Source organism: Chlorocebus sabaeus, chromosome 16, assembly GCF_047675955.1.
Source record: "Chlorocebus sabaeus isolate Y175 chromosome 16, mChlSab1.0.hap1, whole genome shotgun sequence".
NCBI lineage: Eukaryota > Metazoa > Chordata > Mammalia > Primates > Cercopithecidae > Chlorocebus > Chlorocebus sabaeus.
The window spans coordinates 4,586,519-4,604,785 of NC_132919.1; the positions used below are offsets into that span (position 1 = coordinate 4,586,519).

The 18,267-nt window shown below is 45.6% G+C and overlaps 1 protein-coding gene across 1 annotated transcript in view; it reads right to left on the bottom strand.

Annotated features, from left to right (window-relative positions):
* PELP1 (proline, glutamate and leucine rich protein 1) overlaps positions 1-15,648 on the bottom strand; it is a 31,218-nt gene extending 15,570 nt beyond the window's left edge. The window contains exons 1-3 of the mRNA XM_008009928.3: positions 15,229-15,648; positions 5,147-5,211; positions 4,655-4,760 (exon numbers count right to left, since the gene is read on the bottom strand). Of these exons, the coding sequence (XP_008008119.3) occupies positions 4,655-4,760; positions 5,147-5,211; positions 15,229-15,627 (570 nt within the window). The 5' untranslated portion in view covers positions 15,628-15,648. The remainder of the gene's footprint in view (positions 1-4,654; positions 4,761-5,146; positions 5,212-15,228) is intronic.
* Positions 15,649-18,267: the final 2,619 nt, after the last annotated feature.

Here is an 18,267-nt window from a genome sequence, read left to right on the forward strand (position 1 = left end):
CCCTGGACATGTGTTCTACTTGATGCTAATCTATCCTCAGCATCTGCCACTCTGCCACTAAATCTCTCTCAAATCTATAACCTTCTCATCAGTTCTACTGCCACAACCCTAGTCCAAGCTACTGTGAATGTTCTCCTAGATTACTTTAGTAACTATCTACATGGTCTTTCTGCTTCCAATCTGTTCCTTTCTAATCCACTATCCACAAGGCAGCCAGAGATATATTTTCTTTTCTTTTTTTTTTTTTTTTTTTGAGATGGAGTCACTCTGTCACACAGGCTGGAGTGCAGTAGGGTGATCTCGGCTCACTGCAACCTCCACCTCCCGGGTTCAAGCAATTATCCCACCTCGGCCTCCCAAGTAGCTGGGATTACGGGTGCCCGCCACCATGCCTGGCTAATCTTTGTATTTTTAGTAGAAACAGGGTTTCACCATGTTGGCCAGGCTGGTCTCGAACTCCTGACCTCAGGTGATCCGCCCACCTCGGCCTCCCAAACTGCTGGGATTACAGGCACAAGCCACCAAGCCCGGTCACAGAGAGATACTTTCAATCACCACCACCACCTCCTTATCTCTGCTTAAAACCTTCCATGAGTTGTCACTACTCCAAGAATAAAAGCCAAAATCCTTAGCATGGTCTATAAGGTCACACACAACTTGGTCCCCAGTCTCCCTATCTCCCCAGCCACATCTCATCAATTCTAGCCACATGCTGGAATTCTTCAAACAGGCTACGCTCCTCTTCTCTCACAGCTTTGGCACATTAGAACACTCTCTTAACCCAATTAACTCCTATTGATCAGTTCAGAAAAGCTCTCCCTGGACTGTTGGCCCTGATCACCACTACCCACACTACCCCAGCTGAAGTCAGATTAACCTGTTACATGTTTTCTGAGAACTATAGTCTTTACCTCCACAGCACCTACCTCAGTTGATCATTTCACATTCATTTATATAATTATTCATTTAATGTATCTTCGCCAGGCACGGTGGCTCACGCCTGTAATCCCAGCACTTTGGGAAGCCAAGGAGGGCAGATCATGAGGTCAGGAGATCGAGATCATCCTGGCTAACACGGTGAAACCCTGTCTCTACTACAAATACAAAAAATTAGCCAAGTGTGGTGGCACGCACCTGTACTCCCAGCTACTTGGGAGGCTGAGGCAGGAGAATCGCTTGAACCTGGGAGGTAGAGGTTGCAGTGAGCCGCGATCACGCCACTGCACTCCAGCCTGGGCGACACACAGCAAGACTCCATCTCAAAAAAAAAAAAAAAAAAAAAAAAAGAACTATCTTCAACTAGAACAGGAATCAACAAATGATGGTCTTTGGGTGCCTGTTTTTGCATAGCCCACAAACTAAGAATGGCTTTTACATTTTAAAGGATTGGAAAACAAACAATAAACAATAGAAACTATACGTGGTTCACAAAGCATAAACACTTCCTATTTGTAAACATTTACTTCACAGAAAAAGTGCTAGACTCTGAGCACCAAGAAAGCAGGGTCACGTACATCTCGCTGTCTCCGCAGAGCTTTACACTGCCTGCCACATGTGCTTAGAAATGCTTGTTCAATAACTAAGTGGAGATGTTATCAAAGGATGTAAAAGTAGGGAAAAATTAAGACGTTAAAAGAGTAACAAAGTATGACAAACCCACAACCAACCTTATACTGAACAGGAAACAGTTGAAAGCATTCCCCTTGAAAACTGGAACAAGACAAGGACACCCACTTTCACCACTTCTATTCAATGTAGTACTGGAAGTCCTAGCCAGAGCAATCAGACAAGAAAAAGAAATAAAGGGCGTCTAGGCCAGGCGCAGTGGCTCACACCTGTAATCCTAGCACTTAGGAAGGCCGAGGCAGTCAGATCACCGGGGGTCAGGAGTTCGAGATCAGCCTGGCCAACATGGCGAAACCCTATCTCTACTAAAAATACAAAAATTAGCCAGGCGGGATGGCAGGCGCCTGAATCCTGCCTACCTAGGAGGCTGAGGCAGAAGAATTGCTTGAACCCAGGAGGCAGAGGCTGCAGTGAGACAAGACTGTGCCACTGCACTATGGCCTGGGCAACAGAATGAGAGACTCCATCTAAAAAAAAAAAAAAAAAAAAGAAGAAGAAATAAAGGACATCTAAATCAGCAGAGGAAGTCAAACTGTTGCTATTCACCAGTGATATGATCATATACCTAGAAAACCCTAAAGACTCATCCAGAAAGCTCCTAGAGCTAATAAATGAAGCCACTGAAGGTTCAGGATACAAAATCAATGTCCACATCAGTAACCAAGCTGAGAATAAAATCAAGAACTCAACCACTTTTACAACAGCTGCAAAAAAATAAAAATACTTAGGACTATACCTAACCAAGGAGGTGAAAGACCTCTACAAGGAAAAACTACAAAACACAGCTGAAAGAAATCATAGATGACACAAACAAATGGAAACATGTCCCATGCTCATGGATAGGTAGAATCAATATTGTGAAAATGGTCATACTGACAAAAGCAATCTACAAATTCAACGCAATTCCCACCAAAATACCACCATCATTCTTCACAGAACTAGAAAAAACAATCCAAAAATTCACATGGAACCAAAAAAGATCCCACAAAGTCAAAGCAAGGCGAAGCAAAAAGAACAAATCTGGAGGCATCACATTACCTCACTTGAAAATATACAACAAGGCTACAGTTACCAAAACAGCATGATACTGATATAAAAATAGGCACCTAGACCAATCGAACAGAAGGGAGAACCCAGATATAAAGCCAAATACTTACAGCCAACTGATCTTCAACAAAGCAAACAAAAACATAAAGTGGGCAAAGGGCACCCTTTTCAACAAATGGTTCTGGGATAATTGGCAAGTCACATGTAGAAGAATGAAATGGGATCCTCATCTCTCACCTTACACAAAAATCAGCTCAAGATGGATCAAAGACTTAAATCTAAGACCTGAAACCATGAAAATTCTAGAACATCAGAAAAACCCTTCTAGACATTAGCTTAGGCAAAGAGTTCATGACCAAGAACCCAAAAGCAACAAAAACAAAGATAAATAGTTGAGACTTAACTAAAAAGTCTCTGCACAGCAAAACAAATAATCAGTAAACCCACAAAGCGGGAGAAAATCTTCACAAACTATGCATCTGACAAAGGACTAACATCCAGAATTTGCAAAGAATTCAAACACATCAGCCAGAAAAAAATAAATAATCACATCAAAAAGTGAGCAAAGGACATAAACAGGCAATTCTCAAAAGAAGATACACAAACGGCCAACAAACAGATGAAAAAATGCTCAACATCACTACCATTTGATCCACTAATCCCACTACTGCACATCTACCCAGAGGAAAAGAAGTCATTATATGAAAAAGACACTCGCGCACAATATTTTATAGCAGCACAATTCACAATTGCAAAAATATGGAACCAGCCTAAATACCCATCAACCAACAAGTGGATAGAGAAAATGTGGTATAGGCCAGGAGTGGCGGCTCATGCCTGTAATCCCAGCACTTTGGGAGGCCAAGGCAGGTGGATCACGAGGTCAGGAGTTCGAGACCTACCTGGCAAACATGGTGAAACCCCATCTCTACTAAAATTTTAAAAATTAGCCAGGCATGGTGGTGCATGCTCGTAATCCTAGGTACTCAGGAGGCTGAGGCAAGAGAATTGCTTGAACCCAGGAGGCAGACATTGAGATCGTACCAATGCACTCCAGCCTGGGCGACAGAGCAAAACTCTGTGTGTGTGTGTGTGTGTGTGTGTGAGAGAGAGAGAGAGAGAGAGAGAGAGAGAGAAAATGTGGTGTATATATTCCATGGAATAGTACTCAGCCATAAAAAGGAACAAAATGATGGCATTAGCAGGAACCTGGATGGCATCGGTGACCATTAATCTAAGTGAAGTTAACTCAAGAATGAAAAACCAAACATCGTTATGTTCTCACTTACAACTGAGAGTTAAGCTACGAGGACGCAAAGGCATAAAAACGATATAATGAAGTCTTGAGGACTCCGGAGGAAGGGTGGGAGATGGGTGAGGGATAAAAAGCTACATATTGAGTACAATGTACACTGCTCAGGTGACGGGTGCGCCAAAATCTCAGAAATCACCACTAAAGAAATTATCCATGTAACCAAACACCACCTGTTCCCCCAAAACTATTGAAATAAAAATATACATACTGGCTGGGTGCAGTGGCTCACACCTGTAATCCCAGCACTTTGGGAGGCTGAGGCAGGCAGATCACTTGAAGTCAGGCATTTGAGACCAGCCTGGCCAACATGTTCAAGCCTCGTCTCTACTAAAAATACAAAAATTAGCCAGGCATGGTGGCAGGGGCCTGTAATCCCAGCTACTCTGGAGGCTGAGGCAGGAGAATCACTTGAACCCAGGAGGCAGAGATTGCAGTGAGCCCAGATCATGCCATTGCCCTCCAGCCTGAGTGACAAAGCGAGACTCCATCTCAAAAAAAAAAAAAAAAAGTTTCTATTTGAAGCTTATCCTCTCCACTATCAGGGAATTGTTTTCCAGTTATTCTGTCCTCAGAACTACATGTCCAAGTTGAAAAGAACATGCCACATCCAAGATGGGGAATAAGGTGGGGGAAGAGGAGGAAGTAGGGCAGCAGCGGAATCCTCACCTGTAACACCTGCTGAATGCTCCGAAGCCAAGACACACAGTGCTGCTGGAATAGCTCTGTGGGGCTCTCCCCTACCAGCAGGGACAGCAGACACAGGCCCTCGAACCTTCGAAGAAACAAGAGAGTCATGATAGGTGGGCAGAGGCTAGACTTCCGAGACAGCGACTGACTGCTCTTTTCTTCTCACTAGGCAACAGAAAGACTTCACTCCCAGTCCACTGTGGTTTCCAACTCCCGAAATACTTGGAGTGAGGTGGAAAAAGCAAAGAAAGAAGGGAGCAGGGGTAATCCCAGGGGGAACAGGACATCTGGGAGCTGGAAAAGGTAGGGTTCGAATCAAGTGAGCTCACACAAGGAATGTAACTGTCCACATTCTTGGGAATAGAGAGGGGTCTTGAATCCTGGGGGCGGTGACAATGAAAGGAAAGATGTACATATGCCCACTTCCTAAGGGAACACGCCCCTGGAGAAGAAACAGGGCCAAAGACTTACCGAGTTTTGATGGAACTGAGACGTGCATTACTGAGACTCACCAATGCCCCAAGAGCTGAAAGGTTCTGGGGGAAAGAAAACGGGGAAGCGAGTCACAAACGGGATGTTAAAAATGCAGAAGATTCTCCAAGCCCTTCTCTGTCCCAGCACCCAGGAAGCCTTTCTGAAGTCACACCTCCTCTGAGGCCAAAAGGCCATCCCACTAGAAGCCTTGGACTTTTCCCTTTTTCCTGTGGGAAAGGCTGTTTCTCCGCCTTTCCTCGAGTTATACTTCGTCTGATCCCTCCCCCCATGCCCCACCCAAGTAGTCCCAAACAGGACAGCCCAACTAATCCCACTACCAGACTTCAAAGATGGGTCTGCTTCACCTCTGTATGTCTGGACAGCACCTAACATAGGAGACATCCATAAATGCTTTTGCTGAATGGACACTGAACTCATCCATTATCCTTCCTTCACCCTCAAACAAATCCTCCTCCTCCTGTTCCTGGCTTCCTTACAGCTGTAAAAATGCCAACATAGACCGGGTCAACCAGAATCCTCCTTCCAGTTCTCCCCTTCTCTCACATTCTGGAAGCCCACGAAAGATGTTTCCTCATCAGCCTCCCAGGTAACCTCTCCATGCCCTGAATGGCCAGCCTCCTCTCACGGCACCCGCATCTCCCTAAAGGCGTGCAGCGCTCCTTCTTCCAATACACACACTATGCACAAGGTTAGGTGAAGGAATACAGAGCTGAATAAAATTAATAAGGTGTCTTCCTTTTGTGGAGGAAAACGTTTACTCATTTGTTCAATAAATATTTACTTCACATGGCTGGGAGCGGTGGCTCATGCCTGTAATCCCAGCCCTTTGGGAGGCCAAGGCGGGCGGATCACAGGTCAGGAGATCACCACCATCCTGGCTAACACAGTGAAACCCCATCTCTACTGAAAATACACAAAATTAGCCAGGCGTGGTAGTGGGTGCCTGTAGTCCCAGCTACTCGGGAGGCTAAGGCAGGAGAATGGCGTGAACCCAGGACGTGGAACTTGCAGTCAGCCAAGACCGTGCCACGGCACTCCAGCCTGGGTAACAGAGCCAGACTCTCAAAAAAAAAAAAAAAAAAAAATTTACTTGACATATACTTCATGTGAGACCTTGTTTTAGGTGCCAGGTGCTTATCTTCTAGGTAGAAGAAACAGAAACAACTGACAAAGTAAATACATAGTATATCAGAGGGTGCTAAGGACTCCAAGGAAAAATAAAGCAGAGTAAGGAAGGAAGGAGTGCCCAGAGTAGGTAAAGAGGACAGGATTTAATGTAGGAGAGTAGGTACAAAAAGCATCTCCAAAAAGGCCATTTAGGCCAGCCTGGGCAACAGAGTGAGACTCTGTCTCAAAAAAAAGAATCCATCAATCAATCAACCAATCAATCAATCAAAAATAAAAAAATACAATGTTAAATTGTATGGTTTGTGAATTATACCTCAATAAAGCTGTTTTGGCCAGGCATGGTGGCCTGTAATCCCAAAATTCTGGGAAACCAAGGCAGACGAATCACTTGAGGCCAGGAGTTCCAGCCCAGGCAACATGGCGAGATCCCCATCTCTACAAAAATTTTTAAAAATAAGGCAGGTGCAGTGGCATGCACCTGCAGTCCCAGCTACTCGGGAGACTGAGGCAGAAGGATCACTTGAATCCAGGCGTTCAAGGCTGCAGTGAGCTATGAACACACTACTATACGCCAGCCTGGGCAAAAGAATGAGACTCTCTCTCTTTAAAAAAAAAAAAAAAAAAAAAAAAATCTGGCCGGGGGCAGTGACTCACGCCTGTAATCCCAGCACTTGGGGAGGCCGAGGCGGGTGGATCACTTGAGGTTAGGAGTTTGAGACTAGCCTGGTCAACATGACGAAACTAAAAAAATCTAAAATTCTACTAAAAATACAGAAGTTACCCAGACGTGGTGCTGTGGTTTCGTCATATTGGTCAGACTGGTCTCCAACTCCGGACCTCAGGTGATCTGCCTGCCTTGGCCTCCGAAAGGGCTGGGATTACAGAAGTGAGCCACCGTGACCAGCCTAATGAAGCTGTTTTTATAAAAAGGCATACTGATAACCATAAAAAACAAAGAGTGTTCCAGGAAAAGAAAAAAACAGAGGCTGGTCAAGGGGCTTATGACTGTAATCCCAACACTGGGAGGCCAAGGCAGGAGGATCACTTGAGCCCAGGAGGTCAAGATCAGCCTGTGCAACTGAGGGAGACCCCATCTCCACAAAGAATTTTTGAAAATTAGCCAGATGTGGTGGAGGGCACCTATGGCCACAGCTACTTGGAAGGCTGAGGTGGGAGGTTTGCTTGACCCCGGGAAGCCAAGACTGCAGTGAGCCATGATCACCACCACTGCACTCCAGCCTGAACGGCAAAGCAAGATCCTATCTCTTTATTTTTTATTTATTTATTTTTTGAGACAGAGTTTCGCTCTTGTTGCCCAAGCTGAAGTGCAATGGCACGATCTCAGCTCACCGCAACCTCCACCTCCCGGGTTCAAGCAATTCTCCTGCCTCAGCCTCTCAGGTAGCTGGGATTACAGGCATTCACCACCATGCCCAACTAATTTTGAAATTTAGCAGAGATGGGGTTTCTCCATGTTGGTCAGGCTGGTCTTGAACTCCAGACTTCAGGTGATCCACCTGCCTCAGCCTCCCAAAGTGCTGGGATTACAGGTGTGAGCCACTGCACCCAGCCTCCGATCCTGTCTCAAAAAAGAAAAATAAAAAGAGCGAAGACTGTGAGATGACAGTACACTTAGTATTTCTGAAGAACACCAAGGAGACAAATCGTTGCTGGAGAAAAGTGAGCAAGGTGGAGAGAAGTAACCAACGATGAAGGTAGTGGGGCCAGACTGTGCAGAGCCATATAGGTGATTATAGACTTTCGCTCTGAATAAGATAAAAGCTGTGAAGGGCAGAGAGAAATTGAGCAGAGGAGTGATAATATCTGACTTCTGGTTTGCCTTTTTTTTTTTTTTTTTTTTTTTTAAACAAACAGCATTTGTGTTGTCTTGTTGAGAAGGAAGAAGCACACAGATGAGTTAGGAGCTTACTGCAATATGCCAGACAAATGATGATGCAGCTTGAAGAATGTGGTAACTGTGGAGATACAGAGCAGTCAAAATCAGGATGTATTCTGAAGGCAGAGACAACAGGATTTGCCATCAAATTGGATATGGGTGGAAAATAAAAAGAAGGGTCCAAAATAATGCCAAGTTTTTTTGCTGAGCAACTAGAAAGATGAAGCTGCCATTCACCGAGAAGGGAACTAATGCAGAAGGAGCAGGTTTTGGGGTGACAATCAGGAGTTCAGTTTCAGAGCTGTTCAATCTGTGATGTGTATTTAACACGAAAATGGAGATGCCAAATAGCCACTGGGTAGACAAGTCTGAAGAGAACTCCTGGCTGGAGATGTAAACTCAGGAGTTGTTGGCCTTGAGACTGTATCAGTTCACCAAGAGAACAAAGAGAGAAGAGAAACAGTGCAAGCACTGTTGTAGGCACTCAAACCTTCAGAGGTCACACAGGTGAGGAGGGATCAGTCTTTACTGGAAAGGAGTAACCAGTGTGGTAACAGGAGAAGAGAAGCTGGGAGAGGTGACTCATGCCTATAATCCCAGTACTTTAGGAGGCCAAAGTGGGAAGACTGCTTGAGCTCAAGAGTTCAAGGCCAGCCTCAGTAACATAGTGAGACCTCGTCTCTACTAAAAATCAAACAAATCAGTTGGGTGTGGGTGCACACACCTGTGGTCCCAGCTACCCAGAAGGCTGAGGAGTGAGGACTGCCTCAGCCTGGGAGATCAAGGTTGCAGTGAGCTATGGTTGTGCCACTGCACTCCACCCTGGGCAACACAGCGAGACTGTCTCAATGAAACAAACAAACAAAAACAAAAAGACAGGGGAGAGACATCCCAGAAGTCAAGTGAAGACAGTTTTTTAAACAGGAAAGTATAATTAACTGTATCAAATGGTACAGATAAGTCAAATATGATGGCCCAAATTGACCTTTGAATTTAATGTCTTGATGGACACCAGTGATCTTCAAGAGTTACCATTTCACCCAGCAAAGGGTTGTTTCGGCAGCATTGAGGCTAAAAGCCTGAATGTAAGGAGTTCAACGGAACAACCATCATAGTAATAATTCATTCAGGGAAGAACCTTTAATAGATGTTAAAATAAGTGGGTGAAAGGTTGACAAGATCTAAGACATTCACATTATCTCCCCCCAAGACACTTAATTACAAATGAAAAACATCATACCGTTTTAACAGTGAAAACACCTGGCAGGGACCCGCTTAACCTAGAACACGTGCTCCTGATAAGATGCACCAAGAATGACACATCATTTCTGCAGAGTTTTTTTCTTTTTTGTGGAGACGGGGTCTTGCCATGTTGCCCAAGCTAGTCTTGAACTCCTGCACTCGCTGATCCTCCCACTTCGGCCTCCCCACTAAGCCTCTGAATCTCATGCTGGGATAACAGGCATGAGCCACTGCACCTGGACGACTTCTGCAATCTTCTTGCTGAAAACGCACAAAGCTCCAGTTTAATTTGTCTGTTGTTTCCTCATGATTAGATTCTAATCTGAGGGGCATCCTACAAAATAACTATCCTGTACTCTTTAAAAATATCAAGATCATAAGACAAAGGCGGAAGAACTATTTCAGATTAAAGAAGACTAAAGAGACATTATAACTAAATGCAAGCTGGGCGCAGTGGCTCATGCCAGCACTTCGGGAGGACGAGGTGGGTGCATCATCCGAGGTCAGGAGTTCAAGACCAGCCTGGCCAACATGGTGAAACCCCATCTCTACTAAAAAATAATAATAATAAAAATAAAAAATTAGCCGGGCATGGTAGCAGGCACTTGTAATCCCAGCTACTTGGGAGGCTAAGGCAGGAGAATCGCTTAAACCCAAGGGGCGGAGGTTCCAGTGAGCCAATATCATGCCACTGCACTCAGCCTACGCGACAGAGTGAGGCTGTCTCAAAAGAAAAAAAAGCAAAACAAACAACAACAAAAAACTAAATGCAATGTGTGACCCTGCATTAAATCCTGGACTAGCAATTTTGTTGTTGTTGTTGTTATAATGGGTGCCTTTAGGAGAACTGATGGCAAAACTTAAAAAAGATCTACAGCTTAAATAATTTATTGTACCAATATTAATTCTCCAATCATGATGATGGAGTGTGGTTATATAAGAGAATGTCCTTGTTTTTAAGGAAATACACACTAAAATATGTCAAAGTAAAAGGACATCATATCTGCAACTTACTCCTAAATTGACCCAGAAAAAATATTTGACATAATTCCTGTATCCTCTTCACCCAGAATTCTCCAATTTTTAAATGTGCATTTACGTTATTCTCAGAATGACAGTTTAGGAGATCTGTCATTATCAGAATGATAACATAAATATGCATTTAAAAACTAGGAAATCCGGCCAGGCATGGTGGCTCAGGCCTGTAATCCCAGCACTTTGAGAGGCCGACGCAGGTGGATCACTTGAGGTCAAGAGTTCAAGACCAGCCTGGCCAACAAAGCGAAATCCAGTCTCTACTAAAAATACAAAAATTACTAGGGTGTGTGGCACAGGCCTGTAATCCCAACTACTTGGGAGGCTGAGGCAGGAGAATCGTTTGAACCTGGAAGGCGGAGGTTGCAGTGAGCTGAGACTCCTCAAAAAAAAAAAAAAAAAAAAAAAAAATGGAGAATCTAAGAGAAGAGTATATATTGAAATTCTTTCAAATGTTGTTCCAACTTTTCTGTAAATTTTCAGTTATTTCAAAGTAATGCTAAAAGAAGAATGAGAGACAAAAAGCACAGATAACACTTTGAAGGAGTTTTTGCCATAAAAGGAAGTACACAAATGGCAAATGTGGCAGTAGCTAGAGGGTGATTTGTTTTTTGAGACAAAGTCTCCCTCTGTTGCCCAGGCCAGAGTCCACAGGCGCAATCTCGGCTCACTGCAATGTCTGCCTCCCAGACTCAAGCAATTATCCTGCCTCAGCCTCCTGAGTAGCTGGGATTACAGGCTTGTGCCACCACACCCAGCTAATTTTTGTATTTTTAGTAGAGATGAGGTTTCGCCATGTTGGTCAGGCTGGTCTCGAACTCCTGGCCTCAAATGATCTACCCATCTCAGCCTCCCAAAGTGCTGGGATTACAGATATGAGTCACTGCACCCAGCCCTAGAGGGCGATTTTTTCTTTTCTTTTTGAGACGGCGTTTCACTCTGTTGCCCAGGCTGGAGTGCAGAGGCACCATCTCGGCTCACTGCAACCTCCATCCCCTGAGTTCAAGCCATTCTCCTGACTCAGCCTCCTGAGTACTGAGAATACAGGATTATAGATGCCTGCCACTGCACCCCGCTAATTTTTGTATTTTTAATAGAGATGGGGTTTCACCACCTTGGCCAGGTTGGTCTTGAACTCCTAACCTTGTGATCTACCCACCTCGGCCTCCCAAAGTGCTGGGATTACAGGTGTGAGCCACCACGCCTGGCCGAGGGTGAAGTTTTGAGCTGTATGCTGATGAAAATGATCCAACAGAAAGCGAGGCCAGGTGCAGTGGCTCATCCCTGTAATCCCAACATTTTGGGAAGCTGAGGCAGAAAATTTTTTTATTTAAGTAGGAGTACACTCTAAAATATGACAAAAAGTGGCCGGGTGTGAAACATGGTGAAACTCCGTCTCTACTAAAAATACAAAATTGGCTGGGTATGGTGGTGGGGGCCTGCAATCCCTTCCCCCCTCAGGAGGCTGAGGCGTAGAAGACAGAACAAGACACTGTCTCTGTCCTTCAAAACAATATACAGGATAAATGACAGTTAGGAATTTGCTTTAAAATGGCCCACCAGGCTGAGCACAGTGGTTCACCACTGTAATCCCAGGATTTTGGGGGGCCAAGGCAGGGGGATCACGAGTCCAGGAGTTCAAGACCAGCCTGGACAACATACAGAGCCCCCATCTCTACAAAAATTTTTTTTAAATTAGCCGGGGTGGTAGCACACCTCCAGCTACTCAGGAGGCTGAGGTGGAAGGATCACTTGAACCTGGGAGGTCAAGGCCAAGGCTGCAGTGAGCCATATTCTGGCCACTACACTCCAGCCTGTGTTAGAGTAAGACCCTATCTCAAAAAAAAAAAAAAGAAAAAGAAAAGTTCCACCAAAAAAAGAAAAAAAAAAATGCCAAGGTATGGGAGGAATGAAATAACACTGGCAAGTGTTCACTGTTAAATTTGGGTGACGGGGGCAGCATAGGGTGGGGTGGTGAAAATATTACTTGTTTATGTCTGAAATTTTACATAAGTTTTATTAATTACATACAAAAACAAATTAAAGACTTGTCAAGTGTAGGGGAGAGAGGTTGTAAGCATATGTGAAATAAATAAACAAACAGTAGGATAAAGAGCAGTCAATCATAGGTGGCCAAGAAATATACCCCAAAGGCAGTGACAAATAAGCAAATTGAGAAGACTGGGAACCAGGATGGGAGTTGGGGGGAGAGCGCTGCATAGAGAGGGATTCCAAGAGGAGAACAGTAAGTACAAAGGCTCTGAGGAAAGAACGCCCACAGGCTGAAGGATTTTTAAAAGCTGCAAACAGGATCAGAATTTTACTTTAGAAAGCTCACTCCAGCTAGGATTAAAGAGGGTAAGACTGAAGTCAAGGAGACCCGTTAGAAGATTGTTGCTATAATATACTCCAAGCTAGATACAGAGCACTGTGCTAGGATGGTTCCATTTTGGAACTACTGAACTTGCAGCACCTGTGGCAAAGACAAGTTGGCAGGTAGATGATCAAACAGTGGATCCCCCTTGCTCACAAGCTCCAGGTCTATTTGCTGACTTTCATGTCTCATCTTAACTAGACTAGGAATTCTCTGAGAGAAAGGACCATGTCTTATTTGTCTACCTAGAGACGAGAAACAGTACCTAAAATATAACAGATACTCAATAAATGTTTGCTGAATGAAACCTTTGGGGAAGGAAAGGAAACCCTCCACATAATCCCATGTACTGAGGATCCAATTCAAAGAACACAAGTAGAAAAAAAAATTCAAGGCAGGATGTATCTAAAAATGTAGCACAGGAAATATTAAAGTGGGGCCCTAGTTTCCCACATCACTTAGCTTCTTTACTCAAAATTCTACTAGACTTCAGACATTTAAGAAAAATAAGCAAGACATTAAGTTCATGTAGTTGACTTTGAGGGAGGAGAGGAAGGCCTGAAAGAGATGAAAGAAATCACACATTTATAGGCAGGATAGGTAATATTTCACAAATACTTATAAAAAAAAATTCTGGGGGGCTAGGCATGGTGGCCCATGCCTCTAATCCCAGCACTTTGGGAAGCGAAGGCAAGTGAATCGCCTGAGCTCAGGAGTTTGAGACCAGCCTGGGCAACATGGCAAAACTCCGTCTCTACCAAAAATACAAAAATTAGCCGGGCACTGTGGCACGTGCCTGTGGTCCCAGCTACTCTGGAGGCTGAGGTGGAAGGATCCCTTGAGCCTGGGAAATGGAGGTTGCAGTGAGCCAAGATCATGCCACTGCACTCCAACCTGGGTGACAGAGTAAGACCTTGTCTCCAAAAAAAAAAAAAAAATTTCTGGGACTATTGTGAGATAAAGAAAACAGGAAAAAAAAAAAACAAAAAAACCCGCTGTAATATAACTGACTGACGAAAACCACATAAATTACAAGAGGGGAATTTAGAGAGAAGAGAAAATACATAATCAGCTGCAGCCTCTGATACTGGGCTGAGATAGCAGAGATATAGTTTTGTCACCCTCAACTATGCAGAGTAATGTTAAAGACAAACAGATAGGGTTATCTGTGATAAATCCGGGGCTTAGGTTATTGAACCACCCAGCAGGCTGTGACAACCGTCTTCCTGGAAGGTAGCATACAGCTGGGAAGGTCCCAGGAATGAAGGGTGGACACAGAAGATCTCCTGTATATGGGTCTTGAAAGATGGGTAGAATTTGGGGGAGGTTTAGTGGGAGAAGGAGGAGGACAGGAGATTGTTAAAGCAGCAGCTATTATGGGCTAGAAATATGCCTTCTTAGAATCAGTGCTTTCACCTGGACAAGATGGCGGGTTCGAGCTAGATTGGGGGCAATGAGAAAGATGGAAAAGAGTGGACAGATCTGAAAACTACTCAAAGGATAAAATCAACAGGACTTGATAGATTGCATATGGAGGTGTATGAAGAAGAGTTTAGAATTTCTTGAGTGTCTAGCTTGCAGAACTGAATGGATATTAGATTCCATTCTTATAGAAGTTCAAAGGTTCCTAACCCGGCCTAAAACGCTCTGCATGACCCGACCACTGCCTACCCACCTCACCAGTCTCATCTGTACCGACTCTCTTCCCCTCCACATCTGAGCCCCAGGAGCGATGTCCTTCTTTCCAGTTCCTTCCTACCACAGGGCCTTCCCACATGAGCTCTCCTCTGACTGAACAGCCCCTCCCATCTTTTTTTCCCTACCCAACACCTATTCATCCTTAGCGTGTCAGCTTAAACGCCGGTTCCTTTGGAAAATCTCTGTCAGTCTTCAGATAAGGTTAGAGACCCCTGATATTCAATTCTCATCTTGTTTCGCAGCATTTTGTATATCGCCACCACGTCTGTAACCGGAGCGCCTAGTACAGTATCTGACCCTCAGTAAGAGCTCGGAAAAATGTTTATTGTTGAATGCGTCATTAGGTCAGTCAAAACAATCCCCGAAACAGATATTGCCAGAGGAAAAAGAGGTTTTTAGATTATACAACTAGTGAGTGACTGGGCCTGGAACCTAATCGATTCCTGTGTGCCGACCAATAGACTAACAACAGAAAAATAAGGCCCATTTTTCCCCTGGAGAAACTCAGGGCCGATGAAGGAGAAATACGCGCATCCCGTCCGGAATGATACCTGGATCCCCTTTCTGCCCGCAGCTCTCCTTCCCTCAACCTTCCTATCGCACTTGCACTGCACCGCAATCCCGGCGCACAGGTGCTGCGCCAACCTCCCCACAGGGCCGCGGGCACGCGGGCCACGGACTCACCTGGGCCCCGCCCACCGACCCATGCAGCCGCAATAGGCACATGAGCCCGGGCAAATGTGGGGCCGAGCGGTTTGGGGGATGCACCGGAGCAACGGCAGACCCCGTTCGAGGTTGCAGCAAACCAGAAACACTCTCCAGCAGCAGCAGGCGGAGCCGCGGGCCCGAGTTCACTGCCGAGAGACCCCCGGTCCCGCCAGGAACCCCAGCCGCGGAGCCCGCAGAGGGCCCACTCAGAACGGCTGCCGCCATCTTCCCCCGGGCTCCAGTGGTGGCGTGGCGCGATGACGCAAACACACCGCGACGGCGGCCTACTGAGGAGTGGGCGTGGGGAGGGGGCTGCGGTCCTGCGCACTGGGTGAAGGCCGGCTGGACTCGCGGGCTCAGGCTGGGAAGGAGCATGCGCGGCGAGAGCAGTCTGCACGCCGAGGCACCGGGGTGCTGGGTTCCTGGAGTGATGGCGGGTGATCGTGTCCGAGGCGGTCCTGTGATGTTTAAGGTACACGTGGTCCGGACAAAAGGCGCCAAAGTCCGAACGATTTTCATTTAGCAAACGGAGTCTCGGGACATCTTGGCTGTAGGAATCAATAACTCTCTTTTTTTTTTTTTTTTTTTTGAGACGGAGTCTCGCTCTGTGGCCCAGGATGAAATGCAGTGGCACGATCTCGGCTCACCACAACCTCCACCTCCCGGGTTCAAGCGATTCCCCTACCTCAGCCTCCCGAGTAGCTGCAGTTACATTCGCGCGTCACCTCGCCCGGCAAATTTTTTTGTATTTTTGTGGAGATGGGGTTTCACCATGTTGGTCAGGCTGGTCTTAAACTCCTGACCTCGGGTGTTCCGCCTGCCCTGGCCTCCCAAAGTGCTGGGATTACAGGCGTGAGCCACCGCGCCCGGCGCGGGAATCAATAACTCTCTAGGTAACTTGAAATCACAGACATTTTTAACTACATTTGCAACTTCAGAAATGATACGAGATGTGCGCCTTGCAAAAGCCAATTCAAACAGTATGGAAGGGCATAAAGTAAAAAGAAAAACTGTCCCTCCCCGCAAGGCCCTGCCCCAGTAGCGTCTATACTCTCCTAATATTAGTCTATGCACAAGCACATAAATGAATATTTTACAAGATTGGGGTCTGCGTGTGGCTTTTTTTCACTCATGACCTTTATGCTGTTTTTTAAACTGTGGTATGAATGAAATGGGTGCACCATGATTTAATAATTGTATTGCTGAATTAATACTTAAAGGCTGCTCCAGCTTTTTGCTAATGCGAACACTGTAGTGAACACGCTAATACCTCTATCTTTGTGTACTTTTGTGATTATTAGATTCAAATCTAAGAGTCATCATTTTTCCTTTTTTTTTTTTTTTTTTTTTTTGAGAAGTCTTGCTCTGTCACCCAGGCTAGAGTGCAATGGTGTGATCTCAGCTCACTACAACCTCCGCCTCCTGAGTTCAAGTGATTCTCCTGCCTCAGCCTGCCAAGTAGCTGAGATTACAGGCACCCGCCTCCAAGCCCAGCTAATTTTTGTATTTTTAGTAGAGACGGGGCTTCACCATGTTGGCCAGTCTGGTCTCAAACTCCTGACCTCAAGTGATCCGCCAGCCTCTGCTTCCCAAAGTCCTGGGATTACAGGTGTGAGCCACCCCGCCTCGCCCATTTTTCCTTTTTTTTTTTTTTTTTTTTTTTTGAGATGGAGTCTTGCTCTGTCGCCCAGGCTGGAGTGCAGTGGCCAGATCTCAGCTCACTGCAAGCTCCGCCTTCCGGGTTTACGCCATTCTCCTACCTCAGCCTCCCGAGTAGCTGGGACTACAGACGCCCGCCACCACGCCCAGCTAATTTTTTGTATTTTTTAGTAGAGACGGGGTTTCACCGGGTTAGCCAGGATGGTCTTGATCTCCTGACCTCGTGATCCGCCCGTCTCGTCCTGGCAAAGTGCTGGGATTACAGGCTTGAGCCACCGCGCCCGGCCATTTTTCCTCTTATTGCCTTCTATCCAATCCTTCAAGTCCTGGCATTCTGCCTCCAAAATACATTAACCCAACAGCGTTCATTTTTCTCCATCTCCACTGCCACTCGGGTCCACATCACCATTCACTCTCACCTAGTCTCTTACAATAGCCTCTTACAAAGCCTTCATTACTCTCTGCTTCCCTCTTGGCACCCTCGTAGTCCCTTCACACAGCAACCAAGGTGGTCTTTTCAAATGTAAACCAGTTCTTGTCACTCCTTACTGAAACCCCTCTGTGGCTTCCAAATGTGATGAGAATGAAATCCCATCTTCTCACTGATGCCTACAAAAATCCACCCAATCTGACTCATACCCACCTCCCTGACCTCAACACATACCACAAGTACAACTTTCCTTCTCTCTTTCTATTCTTGAGCCAAACTAGGCTTCTTGCTATTCTCCAGCAAAACCCATTCCCACATCAGAACCTTTGCACATGTTGCTGATTCTGCTGGAGAAACTGTCCTTTGATCCTATGTAACTGACACTATCTTGCCGTCCTGAGAGGGCTTCTTTTTAGGTAGCTCCCACTCCAACCCCCATCAACCTCCATCACATTTCCCTGCTTATAATTCATGTCATTAGCAGAACTTTATTTGCTTTCTTATTTATTAACTATCTCTTTTGTCTAAAATACAAACTCCATGAAAGGGCTCTTGTCTCCTACACCATGCTATTCCCATCACCTAGAACAGTGCCTGGTACATAAAAGGTGCTGAAAAGGTATTTCCCCAGGCGGGAGTGCAGTGGCACAATCACAGTTCACTGCAGCCTTGACCTCCCAGCTCTAGCGATCCTCCCACCTCAGCCTCCCTAGTACCTGGGACTCTAGGCACTAGCCACTATACTTGGCTCATTTTTGGGTTTTTGGAAGTTTTTTGTTTGTTTTGTTTGTTTTTGAGATGAAGTTTCGCTATTGTCACTCAGGCTGGAGTGCAATGGCATGATCTCAGCTCACTGCAACCTCCGCCTCCCAGGTTAAAGTGATTCTTCTGCCTCAGCCTCATGAGTAGCTGGGATTATAGCCTAA